Raw genomic sequence first — 18,765 nt, 5'->3', positions numbered from 1 at the left:
CGTCTCCCAGACCAGGGAGGACGCTGGGTTCGGCAGGGCTGTGCTCCGTCCTGACAATTTGTGAACTCCTACCCACCTCCAACCGATATAGCTTGGAATCACCTATTGTGGAATACACATGAGCAATCACTCGAAGAAGAAAAGACAGTTACCTTTTCCGTAACTGGTGTTCTTTGAGATGTGTTGCTCATGTCTATTCCACATCCAGCCCTCCTTCCCCTCTGTTGGAGTTGTCTGGCAAGAAGGAACTGAGGATGGGGTGAGTTCGCAGTGTCCCTTATACTGTGCCATGGAGGCACCACTCCAGGGGTCGCTGGGGCGCTCTCCGACGGGTACTGCTAGGGGAAGAACTTCCAGCACTGGTGCATGTGGCAAGCACGCACACCTATTGTGGAATGCACATGAGTAATGCATCTTGAACACTAGTTACAGAAAAGGTAACTGTCTTTTCTGGTTCCAAAGCAGGTGTGTGGTTGACCAGTCAGTTTGTAACTCTGGTGTTTGTCACTCCAAAGTTCTACTGTACATAAATACCAGTTAGCAGTGTTATTACATAAGAATAAAGTATTAACTATAGTTTGAACAAAATCTGGAGTTAGAAATTTCGAGGCCAACTTGTTTTCCCAGTGAGCACTGTGATTGACATCTCCAGGGACCTTCAACTTGTTAAGGAGGAGGGCATAGAGGATCAGTGGGCATTTGATATTCTCAGAGAAGGGAAATTAACAAGAAAGATAAAATTGAGCTTTTAAAACTATTTGCTCATTTGTTTTGACCAGATAGAACCCATGGTCAGGAGCAAATGAAGAATTACAATGAAACTCACCCTAGATCTTAACAGCATCTTTTGTTTCAGGCACACTTCTGAATAATAGATGAAGCTGCATTGTGAAATATTGTTACATTTTAAATTAGTGCTCTCTCACTTCCTGACTTCACTTTCCTATTATTTTGGGATCTAGAAAGTACCATGCACTGACATACCTAATTTGTAGTTTTACCTTTTATTTAGGCCCATCCAACTCCAATGAAGAAAATGAATCCAGGAGAAGAAAGGAGGAAAATGTTTGAGGTATAAAGACGCCCATCTACCTGTCTTCAAGCTACATCAAAACCAAAACCAGAACAAAAATTTAAAAAATGCAGAATAAAACCTCCAAACCTTTCCTCCTTATTTCTTTCCTCCAAATACCTTCTAACTTCTTAATTTTTGCCTTCCTGGGCATGCCTCTGCCACTGGAGTACTAACCTTCTTGATCTAAAAATTTGCTGAAAGTAGTGTTCATTGATTAAATTGATTTTATATATATATATATATATATATACATACATACACTCTCTCTCTCTCTCTCTCTCTCTCTCTCTCTCTCTCTCTCTCTCTCATTTTTCAGGAAGCTGCAAAAAAGAGAAGATTCGAGTTACTTGAGAAGGAAAAACGACAAAGAGACCAGGTAGACAAAATACTTTGGCTTTTTTTTTCTATTTACAATGATGCTTTAAGTAATAAAATCTTCCTTTGTGAAGTATGTCATAAATTACCTCAGAATATATAGTTTAATATTCCAACTGTTCAAATTTTCAGATTGGTTTGCTGAAAGCTGAGCAGATAAGAAGACTGGAAAAGGAAAGGGTAAAATATGTTTAAATTTTATTTTTAACGGTGAAATTGAATTTTTATTAGAAAATGAATACTTGAACTTTTATTTCCCTTTTTTTGTCTTCTCCAGATGGAACGGATAAACAGAGCCAGGGAACAAGGCTGGAGAAATGTGCTTAGTTCAGGTGGAAGTGGTGAAGTTAAGGTTGGCAGCAGATGATGAAATATATAGCACAATCTTTTCTCTCCCTTTTATTTATCTTCCATGGCACGCTCTTTTCTCCATAACAAATAGATGCTTATCTACATATGGGGCTACCCCCAGTACTAATCTATGAATAGTCTTAGCGATACTGAATAATGGCCCCCTTTCACATACCCAACTTCTTGGTGTTTGCGTACTTTTTTCTGATTTCTAAGGTGTTCCATCAAATTTTTGTATCATCCTTCACACACCCCATTTGTTTCCTTCCTTCTCCCATTTCTCCCTCTTGTCCTTTTTCTATAGTGAATCTATGCATGGAACAACCTTCTTCTCTTTGTTCAAATGCCTCACATTTTTCTGTCTAGGTATTTTTATGGCCCCCAACAACATAGTATCTGAGCCCCTCCCCTATGAGAGATTTGTGGTGGGCCTTTCTGCCTTTTGAGTCCAGAGGAAAAATAGCTTGCCTAATTTATCAGTAGCAAGTGTTTGTGTGAATAACTTGCTGAGAGAAAGTTGAGACTGAAGAAATGAGTTTTGCATTGGTTCTGAAAGAGGTGAGGTCTGTTGTATTAATTTAGATGGAATATAGGAGAGTAAAGATGCTAAATAAATGTAGTTACTGTTTAACATGGAACAGTGTTTGGGGTTTGGTATGCAGAGGCTGTAGTTTGTTTCCTATTATGGCAAATACAGTATTAAAAATTCTTTTAATTTTTATTAAAGATATAGAAAAGAAAGCATTTGAAATGTCAAGTATTTAGTAGGGCTTTTATTTTAATTTTTTGATACTGGAGTTTTAGAAGAGGTTTGTTTAGGGTTTTTTGGTGTAAAAGAGAATAAGTTGGTTGAGATGAGCTGGAGCTGCTGTTAAAACAAAATCAGACGTTAGGTGATAGGTAGGAGCTGGTAGAGTGGCCATCATGTTTGGATTATTATTATTATTTATTATTTGCCTAGGTTGGTTAGGACACTTTTTGGGATTAGGATGAAGGTTTGGGGTTTTAGGACGTGATGGAGGAGGCAGCCATGATGGTGAAGCTTACATTAGCACCTGGTATTTTATTTATTTATTTTACTTTAAAAAAAAAAAAAGAGGTGATGTTGGTGGAATAGCTCATTTTGCTCATTATTTTGTCAACTAATTATGCTAAATTTTTGATGCACTCATTTTAGTTGATTGATTTTTAGAAAGTTCTTCGCTTTTGCAAGAGTGAATTATGTAGTCTAGATCCGGAGAAAGTTCTGTTTTGCATGCTTGTGGGGCTCTCCTAGTGGGTGGTAGTTACCTGGGAACATGATTGTTGTGAGAAGTCACACACACTCTGTGTGACTGTTTCTCTCAGTGTATAGATCAAAGTAGTGGAGAGGTGTTCATGGCAATTTATATTGCTAAACAAATGAAGGGCTGTACTTTCTACTAGTTACAGCTTGCTCAGAACACAGAGGTTTCATTGCTAGATATGAGACATGGGTGGATCACAGTGATCAGGTTTTGTGTGTTTTGCTTTTTACAGAACAAGAATGAGGAAACTGCATGCGCACATCTTTGTCCTACATGACTGTTTACTCACTATATGCAAACATGCAAGGCCTAGCTATATACATGCTAGTACTCTCATTGTTGGCCTCTTTCCAAACCTAAAAAATGGTGAGCACTGCTAGAGGGCTTACGAACTATTTAAAGAAATACCATTTTCCTTTACACTACATATTCTCCCTCCCTTAAATGTAAAAGGACATAAAGTTACAAATCACATATTCTTAAAATAATAAGAAATAAATACGTTCAATGTGAGAGGTGGTTTACATCTTCTCTCTAGATAACATCTCATGGACATTATATCAGGGTCTGGACTTGATGGTGTAACTGAATCAGAAACATCTTCCTGCTTTGTAATGCTAAGGTCACTTGTAGAAACAGGGAAGTGAGCCTCACTGGTAACATCACAAGTCGCTGTCTACGGTTGTATTGTAGGCTTGGTGCTTGCAATAGGCATCTTGAAAACTGGTTGACATGTTTGGTGGCACTTCTATCCAATGAGACAGAGGATCAGTCTGTGCTGTAATCACTCTGGATTTCCATGAATTATCTCAGTCTTTTAATAAGACAGGTTTTCATGTGGAAAAGTTACGTCTGGGTGTGCACAATTTGGCTTTTGATCATTGTTTCTTAAGAATCTCTCTCTCTAGATTGAGTTTAATGAGTCCATATGAAACCTCAAATGACGTTCTACAAACAATGTTGGTATCAGATTTGTGGTGGCATGCACTTCCTTTCTAGAAGCCAAGAAAAGATTTGCTATCGTATGTTGTAAACTGCTGTTATCCAGAACCATAGCATGTATCACTTGCTTGAGTATTTGGATAAACCAAAAATGTGAATTTAAATAATCCCCTTTACATGTGCGAATTGTGAGGTACTTCTTATCACTGTCTTCCGTTTCCATTTGTTGTTGGTAGGGTTGGGCAATGTCTTACCACCAATTAAGGATGCAAATGTATGGGTACTTTGAAATAATCACAGCTACTGACTACCCTGTTTTTCCTCATTACCGGCACTATAGAGGTGCTCCTTACTCTTGGATAAAATTCTAGAGTACTATAAGTGCTGTAATTCTGCGTCTACTTGTGGCTATATCACAAAAGAATACTGGCTGTGCTTTGAAAAGTTTAGGAATTACTCCCTTTTTAAAGCACTGTTTTTGTTTTCTTATGTTTTAAAGTTCTGAAACCATCCTGAAGGATATCAGCTGCCTTCTCCAAAAGTTCAGCTGATTTTTAATTTGTGCTGGAATCTGGTTGGTTGAACATGCAGGAATTTTATACTTTGCTAGTCTAGCTGAATCTCAGACATCCTCTGCTCAATAGTGCATTGAAGTTTGCATAAATTACAGTAGTGTTTCTGTAATAACAGCCAAGGCCGGCCTTTGGCAGCCTGCCCAAGAGGGTGCTGTGCACAAGGTTTGGATTCCCACCTGATCTGCTGGCGAGAAGCAGCAGCAGCATGGGGGAGTGGGAAGAGACCCGAGCTGCAGGGCGCAGTTGGATGACCAGCTGTCAGAGCCAGGTGACTCCTCGGGAGCAGGGGTGCCCCTCCTCAGCCCTGCTCCACATGTGCAGCTGCTGCTGTTCCTGTCCCCTCACCCCCCGTTCCTCCCTGGAGTCGCCCCTGGCCACTCCAGACTGGGAATGTCTTCCTGTCTGCTCTGTGAGGGGGCTGATAGCGGGGTCTTCCCCTCCATTCCACCCGTGTACCCAGTTTCCACTAAGTTGGGATGACGGGACAGGGGGAATGTGTGTGTGCTGCTGCCTCTCTGGGTCCAGAGCTGCTGGCAGCTGCTTGTGTCTGAATGTGTGTGCCTGAGTGAGTGAGTGCACTGTCTCTTTAAGAAAGCACTCATGGTCAGGAGTCTGAACTACACACACCCCTCAACACAGTCCCCCAACACACACCAGTGCTCCCTGCATCCAAGTCACTTCTCCAACTGGGCTGTGCTGAGGCATCCGGAGCTGCTGCTCTCCTGCCCTCCCCTTACACAGTCCGCAGGGAAAGTGACTTGGATGCAGGAAGCCCTGACATCGCTCCTTGCTCCCCCCCTCACAGCGCCCTAGAACTATGTGGCGTGGGGGAGCAAGCAGCAATGCCAGCTGCTTTGTGCATCCGGTCAGTTTCCCCACATGGGTTCAGGAAGGGGATGCAAGGGTTAGGGGCAAAGGGGGCACAGTGCAGGGGTTGGGGCACAGGAGTGGGCAGGTGTTGGCGTGCGGGAGGCAGGGGTTGGAATGAAGGGGGTATGTACAGTGCTGGGCTTAGGGGTGCAGGAGGGGAGTGCAGGGCTTGAGGTGAAGGGGGCATGCACAGGGCAGGGCTTAGGGGTTCAGGAGGGAGGTGCAGGAGATAGGAGTGAAGTGGTGCAGGGATTGGGGCACAGGAGGGGAGTGCAGAGGTTGAGGTGAAGGGGGTACAGTGCAAGGGTTGGGGGCACAGGAGCGGGGCAGAGATTGATAGTGAAGGGGGTATAGGGATTATGGGTGCAGGAGGGGGAGCAGGCATTAGGGGCAAAGGGAGCACAGTGCAGGGGTTAGGGGGGAAGGGAGGGTGGGGAGCCCATGGGGCCAGAGGCAGTGGGGGACACCAAAATGCAAGTTTGCCCAGGGTGCCATTTTCCCTAAAGCCGGCCCTGACCAGTTGGGCAGGATTTCCACTGTGTATGGCTTTTACTAGCAGTGAGGTTTTCTGCAACTTCAGTTGCTTAAGTAGTCTGTGATAATGCTGTGAAATTGCAGAAACTGCAAACCTCTGACCAAACTTCTTCAGTCTTTCTCCATCCACTTGTAATTAAATCCAAATAACACTTTTTTTGGTTTTTGCATACTGAAAATATATATCCTACTCATGGTGTGTGGGCACCCCAGCACTGCAATTTGGAATATTTTCACTAGCTGTGTACAACAGAAGTTGCGCATGTGCTTTTCATGCCCTTGCGCTCCCTCCGCAACATAAAGAACATGGTGACCCACTTAGTTCCTTCAGACCACCTTAAGTAGAACAGTTGAAACAACCCTAGTGTCGCTTGGTTACTTTATCCTGATCTGCACTTGAATGTAGGTCAACATAGCTATGAGGGGAGGGATAGCTCAGTGGTCTGAGCATTAGCCTGCTAAACCCAGGGTTGTGAATTCAGGTTGGACTAGATGATCTCCTGAGGTCCCTTCCAACCTTGATATTCTACAGTGCTCAGGGGTGTGAAATTCAGACCTCTGAGTGCTGAAGCTATGCTAACTGGTCCCCCCCCAAAGTAGATGCAACTAGGTCAATGGAAGAATTAAAATAAATAAAAAGGCTCCTGAGGCAATTATAGACTAGTGTGACCAGATGTCCCAATTTTATAGGGACAGACCCAATATTTGGGGCTTTTTCTTATATAGGCTCCTATTACCCCCCACCCCCTCTCACACTTGCTGTCTGATCACCCTATTATAGACTAGTAAGCCTAACTTTAGGACCCAGCAAATTGTTGAAGCTATAATAAAGAAAAAAATTATCAGGCTAATTTTTACCACTCTTTTTACCTTTATACTTTTATAATGATTGCACTATCCCTCTTTTCTTGATTCAGTTCCTTCACTGTGATAAACTGCTTACTCTTTGATGGTGTAGCTTATCGATTTTGAAATGGGATGATTTCCTTTTATAGTAGAGGGTCAGAAATACTGTTATGTGATAGATATAGCACATATAATTTAACTGCTGATGGAGGATAATAAAATATTAATGTTACATGAGTGTAAGAGTTTAAATCCTCTTCCTCTGTGTTAAAACAGGTACATTTTGGACATATTAAACTTTAGGAAGAAATCCTGATTTGTTGTTGTTTTATTAAGACTAGTGGACACTGCCAGGGTTTATTAGGATAAGGATGTGAGAGTTCTTTCTTTAATTCCCAGGCACCATTTTTTGGTGGTGGAGGAGGTATTGGGCCTTCCCCCGTGCCTGCCAGAGGACAGTATGAACACTACCATGCTATCTTTGACCAGATGCAACAGCAAAAGGAAAATATTAAAGTAGGTGAGGAGAGAGAAACCAGATGGAGAGCAGAAATACGAGGTCGGGAAGCTGTTGAAAGGTATGACTACCTTCCATTAGAGTTGCATGTGCTCTGCTTTGACGAAAGTAATGAAAGTTACTGTACATATTTATCTACAGAGGAGTTCCACCTGGAGTACGTCCAGGATTTCCTAATGGGCCTGATGGTCATCACCATTTACCAGATGCTGATGCAATTAGGAAAAAAATCAAAAGATTGAAGGAGGTGTCTAAACAAGCCAATGCAAACAGGTTGGACCGTGATAATCTGTGAATGCATCCCTACGTGTTAGATTTTTGTCCTATGTTGTGTTTAGCTTAATCCTAGACACTTTTAAAAACCATCTTTATCCATTGACGCTGTTTTGTCTGTTCATGTGTTGGTTTCTCACAGAATGCATAACCCTTTTAGAATCATTGGTGCCTTAGTTCCCACTGAAGATGGCCAATGTGTTATGTATCTTATCATGCTTGCAGCTGATTCTACCATTTCTTCCAGTGCTTATGGGTGAAATCATTAGTAAATCTAGCTACTATGTATGCTGACTATTTGCTTTGGTAAAGTCAAGTTGCTAATGGTTATAAATAATCTGGTAACTAATTACTAGCAACCCTTAAGAGTGCTGTGCTTTTGGTTAAAAACCCAAAATATAAATTACTAATGAAATGACAGCCTGGACTAGCCCATAAGCCTCTTTTTCTTCCAGCTGCCCTGGGGTATTCCCTCCTTTTCCCAACTCTTCCTGTTACCTGACCTGTTTGATTTTTCTAGTGTGGAAGTGTTCTTATAAAACTCACCACTAGCATGCTTCTATTACTGCAGGGGTTTTCAAACTAAGGGGGTCAGGACCCCTCGGGGTCATGCGGTTATTACATGGGGGGGTTGCAAGCTGTCAGCCTCCACCCCAAACCCAGCTTTGCCTACAGCATTTATAATAGTGTTATAAGTTAAAAACACTTTTTTAAATATTTAAAGGGGGTTGCACACAGAGGCTTGCTATGTGAAAGGGGTCTGTAAGCGGGTCGTACTCACCCCTGCCGCGCCTCCTGCTGGTCGGTCCCGGAATGTCCCTCGGTCCGGCCCTGGAGCGCCCCCGGCAGGCTGGTGACCCGCCTGTTCTCTGGCCCCGGCGTCCCTCCCTGGACCCGGTGCCCGCTATCTATAATTGGGTCTCCCCCTCCCAGGGGAACCCCACGCTACTATCCCCGCCTTGCCTCAGTAGTGGCTACTGACAGTCATGGTCTAGCCCCACACCTGGGGCAGACTGCAGTATCAGCCCACTCATCACAGGCAAAGGGGGTTTGGACCTGCTGCTTCGTCCTACCCCTGGGCTGCCCTCTGCAACCCACAGTACCTATAGGCCCTTTGCTAGGCCGCAGCCTGGGGCTGTCCAGGCTGGAGCTTCCCCAGCTCCTTAGCCTGTTCCCAGCCCTGCTTCACCCTAGGTGCCTTCTCAGCTCCCTAAGCAGCTAGGCCCATCTCTCTCTGGAGCAGAGAGAGACTCTTCCTGGGGTCTGGCTTTCCTGCCTCTTATAATCCCCAGGGCTTCAGTTTGGGGCGTGGCCCCAGCTGCAGCCACCTTCCCCATCAGCCCAGCCTCCAGCCACAGCTCTCAAGCCCTGCCAGGCTGCTTTCTAAAGCCCTCAGGGCCGGAGCAGGGTCCGCCCTGCTACAGGGTCACCAGTACAGAAGTTTGAGAACCACTGTACTACTGTATTTCCAGTTGCTTTGCTTAAAGCGTGTTGCTCAGGAGAAGACTTTGGAGGAGCAGGCTGGGGATTAGTGTAGCTTTCCAACACTGCTGACCAGAAATGGGAAGACAGGGTAATATAGCTAAAAAGAGGGTATGTCATTGTATGGTAACAATGTTGTTGAATTGTGGAAGAGTGTTGTCATTTCTACTCTAATTGTGTGGGGGTTTTTTTCCCTACAATTACTGTAAACATTTTTTAAATAAATGCCCACTCCCAAGTTGAGCTTATTTTATGATACGCTACTTTTTCCTAGGAGATCTGCTTGGTATGACCTCAAAGGCTATGTCTACACTAGTCAGTTGCGACAGTGCCTTTTTAGCAAGAACAGCGCTAAGTCATAGTTCATTAACCTAGTTTCCCTTGCTAAAGCATACAGGGTCAAATCCTCTCCCACATCTTTACCTAAAAAGCTGCTGCAGGAAGGGCTGAAAAATGTGTTCCTCAGAACCTAATTCCCCAGTGATAAAACTGAGGAGTAGCAACAGGTGTGGATGGGAGAAATAGCAGGGCAAAAGTTGGGTTGGGGAACGGGTCAGTCTTTAGATAACTAATTGAATTGTATAGAAAAATGTGTGTGATTGCATAACTCAAACTATCATAATCGATATATCTAAGGGGACAAAGTTAAGCTTGCACATGCCTTCCCCTTAACTTTGCCTTTCTGGCTTTTCAGTCCTAAAATTTGTAACATTAATATCATATTATAAAATCTCTGTTTAATGAAGTCCTTTACCTTTTTGTGTATTAGCACATAATCACTCTCTCTGAATTGTGGAAGACAGGTAAGACTATTGTTGTACTGTGACTGATTAGGCTCTAGCAGACCATCTGGCACACTATCTTCATCCTTGGTGACTGGAAGAAAGATGCTTATTTTGCGTCTGTTCAAAAAGAATAAGGCTGAAAAGTGTAACTACAGCAGGAGTTCTCAAACTGGGGGTCAGGATACAGTAGCAGATACGTGGCATGGTTTCCTATCTCCACTGGAGTTTGGCAAGGCTGTGTTCTGTCACCATCGATCAATATCTGCAGTGACTGGTATACTCCTAGGGAAGTTCTGCGCCAAAAATCTAAAAATTCTGCACACAATATTTTAAAATTCTTCAAAATTCTGCATATTTTATTTTGTCAAGATAACATTATATAATCAGGCCAGTTGAAATTATTTTGGTAATTTATTTCAAAATACCTCTCAGCAACTATGTTTGTAACAATACAAATACAAAAATTTCCCCCCAGCAATTGAAAGTTAAAGAAACCTGTTTCTTTGCCCCTCTCCCCCTCAGAGACCAGCAGAGACCCCTCAGAGACCAGACATCTGTATCCCCTACCCCCCAGAGCCCAGCTGTGGTTCATCCCCAGCCCAAACACTTGTACTCCCTTCTCCTCCTCCTCCTCTTCCAGAGCCCAGCTGCAGGGTACCCCCAGGCCAGACACCTGAACTCCCTAAAGCCCAGCTGCAGAGTCATATCCCCCCACCCAGACACTCACATGCACCCCTTATCCCCCAGAGGTCAGCTGTGGGCCCCCACCCAGCCCAGACACTTGCACCCTATCCCCACCATGCCAGTGCCCAGTCACGGGGGCCTCCCCAAGGCCAGACACCCGCACCCCGTAACCCACAGAGCCCAGGAATCCAGAGGGAGAAGCAGCCTGATTCTGCATCCCGGACTTGTTTCCTGCATGCTGCCTCCTTCCTTCAGGGCATGCTGAGAACTGCAGCTTCCGGGAACCATCCAGCTCATCCTCCCCACTAGCAAGCAGCCTCCAGGTCCAGTTCACACCCAGCTCTGTATTAATCTGCCCGGATAGGACATCAAGTATGTGGCAAGTGCCAAATATTTGGGCAGCATCATTGCAGGTGCTTGAAGATGCTTGAAAGATAGATGTGGTTCTTCTTCGAGTGATTGCTCATATCCATTCCATGTAGGTGTGTGCGCGCCGCATGCATGTTCGTCGGAAGACTTTTACCCTAGCAACTCAGTGGGTCGGCTGGGCGCCCCCTGGAGTGGCGCCACCATGGCGCCGGATATATACACCAGCTGACCCACTCACTCCGCAGTTCCTTCTTACCGCCCGTGTCGGTCGTTGGAACAGTGGAGCGCGGCTTAGCTGACCTCCACTTCCCTAGCTACTCGTAGTTTCTCTCGTTAAGTATATAGTTGAGATGTTTATAGTTGTAGTTAACTTTATTTGTTTGTAGTATAGTATAGTGTATTTATTTCACAGGGGTTCGGGGTTTATCCCCTTCCCCTCACCCGGTGCCGGGTCTGATGCCCGGTCCACAGGGTTTTATAATGCTCGGCAGGCCACAAGCCGATGCCGACAAGAGATCCTCTCCTAAGTGTCTTGAGGAATCTCACCTCACAGATAAGTACCGCATTTGTGAGGCCTTTAATCAGAGAACAAAGGGGAGCGGGACTTTCGTCTCAAACGGCTCCTGAGGGAGGCAGCTCTTGCTCCTCCGCTCTCGGCACCAAGTGCTGGTTAGTCTTCAAGGACCGCTCCCTCGGCACCGGATCGCCGGTACCGCCAAGGCCTCTCGGCACCGGCCGTCGCTGGCTCCGACGTCCACTTGGCATGGATCCCTCTCCTGGAGGATGAAGAGGCACAATATCCTTGCTGCGTCCGAGCCGCCTGCTCCGCAGCCGAGCGCTATGCTCAGTCGGATCGCCGGCACCGATGTCTGCCGCGGCACCGACAATATCCGCACTGTTAACTCCGGCCAGGCAAGAGCCGTCGAGTCCGGTGCTGGAAAGCTCCCCGGTACGCACCGTGGTCGAGCTCACTATTAAGCTGTGTCAGAGCCGCCTGCTCCGCAGCCCGACCGCTCTACTATGTTGCACTGCCCGGCACCTGTACCTGCTGCGGCACCGACAGTATCAGCACCGTCGACTCCGGCCACGCAAGAGCCATCGAGTCCAGCACCTGAACGCTCCCCGGTGCGAGCTGTGGTTGAGCTCACTATTCCCTCCACGCCGGAAACATTTCCACAGCGAGGGAGTTGATGGCAAGGGCAGAGCCTGCGCTGCTTTAACCCCCGGCACCGCTGGTGCGGGTTATATTGTCTATCGGCGAGCCTGTCTTGCTCACCACCCTGCGTCGGCACCACAGAGCGGCACCGTTCACGATCGCAGTCTCGCAGATGTTCTCGGTCCTGTCGCCAAGCCCGGTGCCGGCACCGTTCACGGTCCTGGCACCGTTCCCCATATCGGTACCGGTCGTACCCGCGGCACCGATCAGTGTCCCGTTCCCCGACCTGGTACACTCGGTGCCGATCCAGCTCGAGATCTCGGTCAGCCTCCCGGCATCGCTCCGGTCGCAGATCCCATTCTCGCTCCCAGTACCGGTAGGCCTCACGGTACCGATCCCCGGTGCCGTGTCCAGCGCCATGAGGTGGAGAGGGAGACTCTGCCCGGGGCTTTAACTTCTCCATGGCCATCCATTCGGATGTGCACACCAGAGTCTTCTGGGTGCTCCAGGCCAGGACCCTGACCCCCATCAGTGGCTGCACTGTACATCTTGGGCATGCCATCAGGCCAAAGGCCTACCTGTGATCCCATCGCGCTCTGTTCCGTCAGAGCACTGGGTACCAGGGGCGACAGTTAGCCGTCCCCCTCCGACCGGTACAGAGGAAGTCCGGTTCTGCCACCGGATTCCCACATCCCACCGGATCAGCAGGTCGTCCAGGAGCGTGAGCCCACACAGGACCCACTTGCCCCCGGCCTTTCTTCTCCCTCCTCCCCAGATGAGGCGGTGGCAGAAGCGTACTCCTTGGGCCCTCCCCTAATCGGCCTGGGGGCCCATCAGGACCTCCCGAGAGGGGTGGCATTCACTATGAATCTCCAAGTGGCCGCTATCCCGCCCGTAGGCACGGGAGTCGAATGCATGTGCATGGTATCCTCCATGGGCGACGGGCACCTATATGTACGTCTTTCCCCCTGCTCCCTTGTTATCTAGTCCGTCAATCAGATGCAACGCCATGGCCTACAGGTACCAGCCCCTATGTCCAAGGGGGCTAGGCGAATGGACTTCCTGGGCCATAAGATGTACTCGGCAGGCACCCTGCAACTTCACGTGGCGAACCAGCAAGCCCTGCTTAGCCGTTACTATGGGCGGCGGTGAGAGAATTTACGGAGTCGGTTTCTCAAATCTCCCGTCAAGAGTTTTATGCCCTCCTGGAAAAAGGGCCGAAGTGGCGAAAGCTTACCTCCAGACCTTGTTGGATGTAGCGGTCTCCACAGCCACGACTCTGGCCTCGGGTGTTGCCATGAGGCGCATTTTATGGCTCCAGTTATCGAGCCTTCCCTCGCAGCTGCTGCACGCTATACAGGACTTGTCCTTCAATGACAAAGGCCTGTTCTCAAACTGACCCTAGGCTGCAAGGCCCAAAGGACAGCGATGTCACTACGCACTCCCTCTTGGCATCTGCATGCCGATGTCTCACTGCTGACCTCTCCGACAGCCTCACCGCCCTTACCCTGCACCTAGACAAGGACAGGGCTTTGCCAGCAGGCGACGCTGAGGCAGTTATAGGCGTTGGTCGGGACCCTAACACCTATCGGACAAAGCCTATCCCTCCTCATCCCTCTTAGGGGCCCCTCTCACGAGCAATTCCTCTTCCAAGAGGTGCGGGTGCTCCTCACCATCGGAGCTATAGAGGAGGTTCCAAGGACGAAGGGACAAAAGGTTCTAGCCCACTAGTTTCTGATCCCCAAGGTGAAGGGAGGTCTCAGACCTATCCTACACCTGTGGGAGCTCAACAAGTAATGATGTAACTGTCATTCCAGTTTACGGTCCTCCCGGTCAGCCTCTATGCAGCCCCCTGTGTATTCACAGTGTCTAGCTATAGTCGCCGCCCTCTCCGCCACCGTCGGATACACGTGCTCCGTATCTGGACGATTGGCTCATCCCAGGGGCCACCGGGGCCCAAGTTACCTCTCGTGTGGGCGTCGACTAGGTCCTATTCCTGCGTTTAGGCCTCATGATCCATATAGCGAAATCCACCCTGATTCCCACTCAGGGAGTAGACTTAACTGAGGCCACCCTGGACTTCAGTATCGCACAGCCTGCTTACCTACGCCTTGATTTCACGCGAGGGTAACCATTGTACAAGGTCTACAGACCTTCCCGGCAACTTTGCGTTGAACTTGCCTAGGTTTCCTGGGCCACATGGCTGCCTGCACGTGCGTAACCGAACATGCCAGGCTTCGCCTCCGTACACTTTAATCGGGACTCACATCGGTGTACCACCCGGCCAGAGACAGCATGGTCATAGTCGCCTCGATCCCCCCGAGCGTCCTAGGCTCCCCCGACTGGGGGTTGACGCCCTCCCTGATGTATGCAGGGGTGCTGTTCCATCCACCTCACCCTCGGTGTCCCTCATGATGGACGCCCCCATCTCTTGGCTGGGGTGCTCACTTGGGTCAGTTTCCCACTCCAGACCTTTGGTTGGCTCAACAGCTGCCCTTGCACATCAATGTCCGGGAGTTGGGAGCAGTCTGCCTTGTATGCCAGGCGTTTCAACAGCACCTACAAGGCTGTTGTGTCTCGGTGTTCACAGACAACACAACGGACACCCGTTGCATAAACAAGCATGGAGGAGCACGGTCCTCTTCTCTTTCCACGGAGCTATCCAGCTCCAGGACTCCTGCACAGCTCAATCGACAGACCTGGCAGCGTCCTTTCTCCTAGGGGTCCGGAACACTCTGGCGAATCGCCTCAGCAGTTCCTTCCTGTCTCTCAAGTGGTTGATTCCTCTGGATGTTATCCATTACGTTTCCGGAACTTCGCTCTCGCAGGAACAGAACGAGAGAGAAGTTCTGCTCATGCCAAGGCCTCTCCCCGGGCTCGATCTTGGCTGCTTTTCTGATGCCGTGGACGAGCCGTCTGCCATCCGCTTTCCCACCGCTCCCGCTGGTTCGCAAGGTCCTGCTAACACTCCGCAGGGACAGAGCGCATCTGATCATGATCGCTCCAGCGTGGTCCAGGCAGCACTGGTACACCATGTTCCTAGACCGGTCGGTAGCCAACCGATTCCCCTGCCTCTTTGCCCAGACCTCATAACGCTGTATCACGGCAAACTTTACCACCTAGACCTGCAATCCCTGCACATCGCCGCATGCCTGCTGCGGGCCTAAACCAAGCCGAGTTACGTTGTTCTGCCTCAGTTCTACAGGATTCTCCTGGGTGTTAGGAAGCCTTCCACTCGGTTAACGTATCTGCTCAACTGGCAGTTTTTCTTTTGCTGCTACGAAACACAAGGTTTCCCCCACAGAGGTTCCGATCCATTTCTTGGATTGCCTATGATCTTCTAACAGCAGCGCCTGGTGCAGTTCATCATTAAGGGTGCACTTGGCAGCCGTCTCTACCTCCCTCCCAAGGGAGAGTGGCTGCTTCATATTCTCTCACACTGTGGTTTCTAGGTTCCTCAAGGGCTTGGGGCATTTATGCCCCCAGGTTCGCCGCCCCACCAACTCCTGGGTCTTCAACCTGGTTATAAGCAGACTTATGCCTGCTCCATTCGAGCCACTGACAACATGCTCGCTGAGATACCTGTCCTGAGGGACAGTTTTTTCCTTGTAGCCTTTGCATCGGCTGGACAAGTCTCCGAGCTTCAGGCTCTCACAGTGGACCCACAGTGCACTATGTTGCGTAAGGACAAGGGGTGGTTGGGACCACGTCCGGCCTTCCTCCCTAAGGTGCTGTTGACCTTTCATATCCTCCGGGATATCTTCCTTCCGGTCTTCTCTCCGAAGCCCCATTCATTCCGACGGGAGCACATTTGCCTTCCCTAGACGTCCGTAGGGCGCTCACTTTTTATGTCAAGCGGACAAGCCTTTTTGTACGCCCCAACTCTTCGTTGTATTAGCAGACCGGATGAAGGGCCTACCTGTCTCCTCCCAAAGCTTTTCATCTTGGATGACGTCATGCATTTGCACCTCCTGTGACTTGGCCCATGTTCCGTCGAGCCACCTTACTGCTCGTTTCACCAGGGCTCAGGCTTCTTCTGCTGCCTTTCCGACTCACATACCCTTCCAGGGGCTACTACCTGGTCCTCGATCCGGACCTTTGCTTCTTTGGTCTACTGTCCAGAGATGATGCAGCCTTTGGCTCAGCAGTTTGCATTCTGCAACATCTCACTCCGACCCCATCGCCTACATAAGGCTTGGGAATCACCTACATGGAATGGATATGAGCAATCACTCGAAGAAGAAAAGACGGTTACTCACCGTTGTAACTGTTCTTCGAGATGTGTTGCTCATATCCATTCCAAACCCACCCTCCTTCCCCACTGTCGGAGTAGCCGGCAAGAAGGAACTGAGGAGTGGGTGGGTCAGGTGGTGTATATATCCGGCGCCATGGGGGCGCCACTCCAGGGGGCGCCCAGCCGACCCACTGAGTTGCTAGGGTAAAAGTCTTCCGACGAACGTGCACGCGGCGCGTACACACCTACATGGAATGGATATGAGCAACACATCTCGAAGAACAACAGTTACAACGGTGAGTAACCGTCTTTTCTTCTTTGAGAGCTAGTCCATATACATAGTCCATATTAGTTTAATGTATATCCAGTGCATGCACATAGAAGAAATTTCCAGTCAGCTGTATCTAATGGGATGTTGCATGTGCCCTTCCCTTCCTTGTACACTTGGTGAAGGTGTAAAGGGTAGAACTCTCTTGTGAGAGACAGTTCCTTCTCTACCACTAGTGGTACCTGTTGGAACTACTCCCTCCAACAAATTTTTTTCCTTTAGCGATTACAGCATTTTTTCAGTAGTTACCTCTTCAGGATGCCTTAGAGGAAGAAGAGTTCTCTTCCTCCATCGCTGGTGATGTTGCCTACCATGGCTGACTATGGAAAATCCCTGGGCTTTAAGAACCTCTCATCCTGTGAGGTGTCTGTTCTGCCTTGGTGAGGGGCATGGTGCAGAGTGCTGTGAAATTTGTAGGTCCTTCTCAAAGCAGATCCAGTGATCGAGAGAGGCACGCCAGAGGATGTTTATTATGAAACAATGATGACCCTGGATTCCAAGTGTCTAGGTTTTTGAAGTCCAGAGGGCTTCAATTTCTGCCCTGGCGTCTGCGTAAGACTCTCCCAAGCTGGTGCCTTTCTCATTCAGAAAGCATAGAGACAAGTTGCATGTTTTCTAAGGAGAAAAGTTGAAAATTACCCTCTCCAGATCTGACTGCAAGGCCTCAGACCACCAGGCTGTTGGTCATTAAAGGTGTTTCAAAACTTAAAAAAAAAAAGTTCCTTGAGCATTGCAGCCTCTACTAGCAGAACAGAACCACCATACTAGAAGCCCTGGCAACTGCGTTGGTGGTCATTTTAGTGTCCTTGGTACCAAGACATCAGAGTGGCCACTGGCAGCCATGGTACTGTGCAGAAGCTCTACCCTGGTACCAGGCATATCATCACCTAAGACTACTTTGCCAGGCCTGGCACCACTATGCCTTTTAGAACTGTACCTTCCTGTGATTCCACTAAGGTTCCTGGATTCAGTAACCTTTTTGACCCCATCTTTGGGCCAAGTGCCCCCTATGCCTCTGGGAAGAGCACCCTCTTTTCAAGAAGTGGTTCCCTCTTGTCTTTTGACTCACAGTGAAGTTTCCAATCTTCTCCAAGCAGGTGCTGGGGCTCTGTGGTATCAGTTAAACTGATTGTGTCCTTCTCAATCTATGGCTGTTGCCAAAACTCAGTACTGATCTAGTCTGGTACCAGGACTGTTGGTGCCAATCCCTAGGGAAAAGACTATCTGTCAACATCAGCCCTTCTTCCAGTATAGAACACTCAAAGCCCAGGGATGCAGTCTACCTTGAGAAGGAAATCTGCAGGGGGGCAACCTCTCTGTTACATCTCCCAGAGTGGCACTGACCAGGTAGCATACTTGCCTTGGTGCTTGAGGACAGCATACCAGTTACTCTATGTTCTTTACCCTCTCTTCCTTTTGGCAACTGTCTGGCTTGCTTTCAACAGACCTGATCCAACATCTCCTCAGATGGTTGTGTATTGGATGTGGTCCAGAAAGGCTGTGCTATCCAGTTCCTTCCTGACCCTCTTCTGGGAGCCCTCCCATGAGACTCTGCTTCAACATGAAGCATAGCCACTTCTGGTTCTGGATGCGATAGAAGTTCCCCTTCAATACAAGGGAAGGGGCTTCTAGTCAAGGTATTTCTTTACTCCCAAGAAGTCAGGGTGTTTCGTCTGATTCTAGATGTCAGAGCGTTCAATACTTTTATCAAGCTCAAGTTGGTCTCCCTTAGATCCATCATTCCCTCTCTGGTCCAAAAGGACAAGTAGTTTCTCTTGACCTCAAGGGTGCATACTTCCACATCGTGATTCCCCAAGTGCATAAATGTTTCCTGAGGTATGTGTTGAACAACAACATATTACCAATATTGGGATCTGCCCTTCAGGCTTTTGAGAGCACCTTGTGTTTTCACTGAGTGCCTTGCAGTGGTCGCAGCTCACTTGACAAGGGTTCACATTCAGGTGTTCCCAGACTTGGTTGACTGGCTCGTCAGGGGCCACATGCAGTCTCAAGTTTGGAACCACATCGTGTCCATCCTACACTTGTTCACTTGTCTAGACCTCCTTGGAAACAAAATGAAGCC

The 18,765-nt window shown here is 48.2% G+C and overlaps 1 protein-coding gene across 5 annotated transcripts in view; it reads left to right on the top strand.

Moving 5' to 3' along the window:
- Nucleotides 1-18,765, top strand: part of NEK1 (NIMA related kinase 1) — a 127,991-nt gene that overhangs the window by 35,348 nt on the left and 73,878 nt on the right. For 3 of the 5 annotated variants that reach the window (XM_045019065.1, XM_045019066.1, XM_045019064.1), the window contains exons 13-18: nt 1,013-1,072; nt 1,392-1,451; nt 1,583-1,630; nt 1,728-1,802; nt 7,254-7,432; nt 7,513-7,644. In XM_045019065.1, coding sequence (XP_044875000.1) covers nt 1,013-1,072; nt 1,392-1,451; nt 1,583-1,630; nt 1,728-1,802; nt 7,254-7,432; nt 7,513-7,644 — 554 coding nt within the window. The remainder of the gene's footprint in view (nt 1-1,012; nt 1,073-1,391; nt 1,452-1,582; nt 1,631-1,727; nt 1,803-7,253; nt 7,433-7,512; nt 7,645-18,765) is intronic. The other 2 variants (XM_045019069.1, XM_045019068.1) reach the window with 1 other exon arrangement.

Source organism: Mauremys mutica, chromosome 5 (genome assembly GCF_020497125.1).
Source record: "Mauremys mutica isolate MM-2020 ecotype Southern chromosome 5, ASM2049712v1, whole genome shotgun sequence".
Taxonomy (NCBI): Eukaryota; Metazoa; Chordata; order Testudines; family Geoemydidae; genus Mauremys; species Mauremys mutica.
The sequence above is the reverse complement of the archived record's forward strand: the minus strand, read 5'-3'. Positions and strand labels throughout refer to the sequence as shown.